Raw genomic sequence first — 6,137 nt, forward strand, 5'->3', positions numbered from 1 at the left:
ACAAATACATTTAGAAATATGTATTGTAAAATCAGTGAACTGTACTTCTATAGAATAAGTTTGAATATGGTTATGTAAATACATCCTGTGCTAAATGTAGAAGAAACTAACCATTACATTATTATAAAATAAATGTGACAAGACAACATCATTTTAAAATTAGCATTTGCAGCATCAGGCACTACAGACAGGCATAAAACAACTCTGGCCATTCTAGCAATTACATCGGAGAAATTAATTTAGGATGTAAATTTAGATTGTGATCTAATCCTTAATGTTATGATGCACCCTATCCAAATTCTGAAAATACCCCAAAATAATCAAGCATGTTTACACCAAAAATAAGCACAAACACAGGTCCTGAAAGACACAGAAAAAAAAACACTGATTAAGCTATGGTCTGATTTAAAGCATCTGTTCTTTTCTTTTCTTCCCCCTTAACATTGGAATCTTGCATCCACTGTCTGATGCCAGACTACACATCACCTTGGTCAGTCGGTAGAAGGTGTACACACTGGCCATGATCAATGCCACGCCCACCACCAGCATGATGACATGGATAGTCATCAGGAAGTCACTGTAGGCTCCGCTGGGCGGGACCGTCCACAGGTACACCCATCCCCGGTGCCGGTTGTTGTGGACAATGTCGGGTCCGTTTTCAATGACAACCTGGTGGCCTTTCATGTCTGAGATGGTCGGTGTGAATGCCAGGAGAGCTCCATTCTCTTCGGAGGCATGGATGAGATTAACTAAGTTTGTTACTAGTATTGGCATATCAAGCAGAGTGACAGTTGAGGGGGGTGTAGGAGCGATAGTTGAATGCTCTGAACTCAACCTGGGAATAAGCTTTGATGGAGCCGCAGATGTGGATGCCCTATGAACAGATGCTGGGGCTGCTGTTGGTATAGTTGTGGTGGTCTCTGTATTTTGCTCCGTCACTGGAATTAGTGGAACCACTGTGGTTAGGGGGACCACTGCGTTTAGGGGGACCACTGTGGTTAGGGGGACCACTGTGGTTACTGGGACCACTGTGTTTAGGGGGACCACTGTGGTCATCACTTTCGAAGTTGGTTCACACAAAAGATAACCTTGACTCAGGGACCCCAGAGTGACATTCTGCAAGTGGAGAGGTTCCTGGCATCTTACTGGTTCTTTGTCCCTGACCAAACTTGGGTTATTTCTAATCCATGTTGCGAAATCCAGGATACTACATGAACAGTTCCATGGGTTGTCAGCGAGTGTAATGTCTTCGAGAGTGTGTGTAAAATTTGAAATGGCAAACACATCTCCAGGTAGAGTCTGGAGCTGGTTTTCGTGCAACTCAATCACCTCAATGTTTTCCAATTTATGAAAGATTCCTTCAGGGAGAGACAGGAGATTATTGTTGTTTAGTAGAAGTGTTTTAAGGTAAGGGAGATGACTAAACTGTTGGGGATGCAAGCTCTTTAGTTGATTTAACTTCAAAGACAGCTTTGTGAGATTGGGATTACAGCAGAAGAGGTTCTCAGGTAAGGAGTTCAACTTGTCATTCAAATGGAGATTAAGGCGTAATAGCCCAGTCATGTTGGCAAACAGGTTCCATGGGACGGTGGTGAGTGATGTACTATACAAGTACAATTCCTTAAGCTTTGTCATGATGCCTACCAATCGTTCTGGTAGGAAATCCAGGGGGTTATTGTACAGCGTTAACTTCTGCATGTGAGGCAGGTGGTACAGGCTCTCCTCTGGAAGGGTCTGAAGCTGATTTCCAGACAAAGTCAATGTCTGCAGGTATGCCATATGCCAGAAGAGCTGAGGGGGGATACTCCTGATTTCATTGTTGTGGAGCTTGAGCTCCAGGAGGTTATTGAGGTTATCAAAGGCACCGGGGAGGAGCGATTCCAACTGGTTATTGTATAGGATTAGAAACTGGAGGTATGGGAGGGCATGGAACATCTTAGGAGGCAACTGTGTGAGTGAGTTTTTCCCAAGGTTTAAGAAGCGCAGCCTGTGGAGGTTCTGGAACACGTTGTTATCTAGCTGTGAGATTCTATTCATGCTCAAGTCCAGCTCGGTCAGGTTCCCAAGGCCTTTGAAAAGTTCAGGTGAAACTGACGTGATCTGATTTCCATCCAAGTGCAGTTGCTCAAGATTAGTTAGCCTCCGGAACACCCCGGGTGGGAAGCTTGAGAGACGGTTAGATGATAACTTGACAGACTGAAGCTGTGGAGCAACGTTAAAGGCCTCTGGCTGTATGGTGTCCAGAATGCTGTTAGCAATGCTCAGACGGAGGAGTAGAATGAGAGGCTGAAGGACTTGATTCTTAAGGACCTTGATATTTGTTTCCTGCAGTATTAGCAGGTAAGTATGGACTGACAAAGTTTTGGGTATATCCATTATATTCCCTCTGCATTCAACTGCCCCTTTTTTATTACACGAACAACTTGTGGGGCATGGGTTACAGCACACAGAGTGAAGTCCCAACGTGAATAGCACAACAACCATAAAACTCATGATGCAAATCTGGAGAGCAGAGAACAAAAAATGAATATGTTTTTCCATGTATGGGATCTTACAGGAGAAATTGCAAAACTCTTTTAGCTGGATGCCTTTTGGCAGAAAATAAAGTAATTTAATTGAAACAGTTCCGGCATCAAATTAAGTAAGGACTCATTAAGCTAATTTTAGGATTTAACCAATGCTATTAATGCCTGACTATCATAATGTGCCTCACAGCAATGCATAGAAAATATAGATTTATCTATGGAATTACATTATAATCATTATTTTGTCATAGCTAGCCAGCATATAATTGTGAAGTTGTTGTCACAGCTAACATCAGCATTATTGTTCTCACCTTCTCAGCATCGCACACCAGAAACATTCACTGGGTGAGGAAGTTGACATTTGGTTTTGTATGGGAGGCTTCGGGAAGATGATGTGTAACTCCCATGCTTATCTGCAGTTTATTGAACTTCCCAACTTTGACCACATGCATGCCTGCATCCGCTCTGATGGACAGCATGACTAGTGAGTTTTGGACGTCAACCAACTGTCCAACTAGGGGACCAGCCCAGGAAGAAAATTATAATTCTGCATGCCTCTGAGTTACTCGTCTGTTTTTTATTCTCACTTTCTTGTGTATTTACATGTACTGTGATGATAATCCAAATTCTAGATCATTAGATGATCTCTGACAGGCACTGAACTGTATCAATAGTTTCTATTATGAATCAGATGACACTGTCATTACTCCCATCACTCCTGGAAGAAAGACTGTTCATGCAAGATAGCATACTAACTCCACAATGCCAAAACCACAGGCCAACTCAGCTCAAAACACTACATGGAAAGTACCTCTAAGCACTTCAAAGCAATGGGTAAACAGTATTCTATTATGAAAATACAGTAGACAAAAACATTTGATGGAGTTCTGTGTAATTAAAGATTACAAATTATTGATTTAAGATAGGGTTAATGATTCTTAAGAAACCAGCAAGAGTAAATTAGATTTTGAAAGTATTCCACTTAAAATATCCCAGACCAATCATAAACCACCTCTCCAAAACATATGAACGTACACTGCCTGATTATCCTGTCCAGGAGAGAGAGGGAGGTTCAGAGTTGTGAAGGGAATCATTGTCAGTGCTAATCATATCCAACTACGGTACCTCATGTCTCGTTCATACGTCTCATTTTCACAACTACAAAAACAAACAAATAAGTGTACAAGTGTAAGTACATAGTCAACTAGCATTAGAATTGAGCTAATACAAAAGCTACATAAGAAGCTAGCTAGGTTGTGCCATAGAGTTTGTGTTTGTTAAATATGGAGGCCTTTCCGTATGAAGCCTTTGTACCTTTATCATGCTTTGTTTAACAGTAGGCTATAGGCTGTTGTAGGTAAAGGTGGAACTGGAAATGTTGGCTGCACTTTCTCTGCTATTCTTGTGCAACTAGCTCGTAAACTTTTACAGCTATATGTCTGTCTAGCCTTGTGGAAGACTTAGGTCACTTTGCAATAAGTGCACAGGCAGAGGGTGCACAGATAGGTAGGAAGGTTGGCCATCCAATCAGTTCATTAAGGTCAAATTAAATGATTGCACAGACTTTTTACAACCCTGCAGTGTGCCATTTTTTTTATTTTTTTTGTCAGAGTATTTAATGTAACCTTTACTATCTGGATATAACAAGGATTTCAAGAAATGTAAAAAATGTTTCTGAAAATAAATCGCCTACCCTGCCTTAAAGATTATGATTAAAACATGGGAGTTTATATAGAACATGTTTCCCTGATTTAATACGTTTTTCAATAAGAGATACACTAAGATTTTCATGATAATACTGTAGTTTGAACTTGTTTTTTGAGCCCTGAGTGAAAGTGCAGGTTCCAGTTTTGTATAACCACAAGAGGGAGACATTCCAGTAAAGTTCAGCGCAAGGAATTGCACTGTACATACTTGAGACTCTGTGACTTCAAGGAAAGGTTTGCCTGCGTAGAATGCAAATTGTTTATCGCCTACTAAATTATGTCAGGTGGTCAGGTGTAAAAAGATAAAATTAAAAAAAGGTATTCTCAGAGTAAGGGCCATATCATGGTCCACCAACAAATGTCAATAATTCAGCATTAAATACAATACAATTTTAAAGATTTCTCATGTTGTTTTATTGAAGCAATAACACATGTATGCTACTTGATGAAAGTGAATGATGATCACATAGATGAATAATAACTTCTGAGAACTAGTTCCACTTTTCCATGTTTTGTTTAGAGCCATATCTCCAGTGTCTTTTCATGCTGTCCATCTGTCTTCTGACTTAGTGATCACACACAGTACTTCCAGAAGCAGGCTAAAAGAGAAGTGGGAAAGTGTTTGTATTATTTCCTATTATCCATTTTGAACACAAACATCTACATGAACATCTACATGAAAGCAAACAGAAAAAAATGACACACACACACACACACACACACACACACACACACACACACACACACACACACACACACACACACACACAAACACACACACACACACACACACACACACACACACACACACACACACACACACACACACACACACACACACACACACACACACACACACACACACACACACACACACACACATACACACACACACACACCACTCACCTTCTCCTCTTTTGCTATGTTCTTTTCCATCAGCCTCAGAGATAATCTGCCCCTGCAGCTGTGAGTCACATTTCAGAAAATCACAGAATTTAAACCCAGCTACAGGTGAATCATGTCAATATATAGACCTTGAGTCAGCATAACAACAGCCTGTGCCTTACTGTAAGCTCTCTGCCAATAGGCCATGCTGTTTTAAGTCAGGAAGCATAGTTAAGACTGTATCCTTCATCGTTCATTGCACAACATCGGTCAACAGCATTCAGAGGTCATTGCACATCTTTCAAACAAGAAAAATAAAGTCCTTATACTAAAGAGATGATACGTAACAGTAATGGAGAAAATACTATCATTCAATTCACAAAAACTCAATTTCATTTTATAGTGTCTTCAGGGATTTCATATCCTATCCAAACATTTCTTGTGAGAAAATTAACGTAGTCACCTCATCCAGGTCCTCCCCCTTGCTTGACAGTTCAAATTCTGTAGGAATATGTATAATGTATAATTATGTACCAATCGGAATGTTGTAATATTTGCATTCATGATCCATGATAGTTCCTAGCCCTTATAGCTAAGGTATAGTGCAAGCTTACCCATAGCGTCATTTCTGTCAATTGGCCCCAAGCTTTTCCGCAGTAGAAATGCTAGGATTTTATTGTGGATGTCTGCGTTGCCTTTGTGGCGTAAAATCTGGTTCCCTAGATATCAAAAGAGAGAATCAGAGGCAGACATCATAAATGTCATAAACATAAAAAGCATTTCCCCTGTTTAACCCAAAAGATGATGTTTTGCTCCTCTTATTAATATACTGTTTATCTTGCAAGGTTGCCAATTTGCTTGCTTCAGGTTACTCCAATGAGCATGATTCAGGAACTTTGATCAATAAAAGCACAGTATTGAATTAAAGTGACATGGAAGCTTTTTAAAATTCAATTTCCTATTGTTAAAACTAGTTGAATAAGCCTATTCCCTTTTGATGGCCTCATACAGGTACAAATGT

The 6,137-nt window shown here is 40.1% G+C and overlaps 1 protein-coding gene across 1 annotated transcript; it reads right to left on the minus strand.

Annotated features, from left to right (window-relative positions):
* Positions 1 to 405: 405 nt before the first annotated feature.
* Positions 406 to 2,863, minus strand: LOC308382714 (uncharacterized protein; the record flags this gene model as incomplete). Its single annotated transcript, XM_080860243.1, has 2 exons — positions 406 to 2,502; positions 2,837 to 2,863. The coding sequence occupies 2 exons, from the start codon at positions 2,861 to 2,863 to the stop codon at positions 406 to 408; spliced, it is 2,124 nt and encodes a 707-aa protein (XP_080716369.1).
* Between the last annotated feature and the right edge of the window lie 3,274 nt (positions 2,864 to 6,137).

Source organism: Sprattus sprattus (assembly GCF_963457725.1).
Source record: "Sprattus sprattus genome assembly, chromosome: 2".
Classification (NCBI taxonomy): domain Eukaryota; kingdom Metazoa; phylum Chordata; class Actinopteri; order Clupeiformes; family Clupeidae; genus Sprattus; species Sprattus sprattus.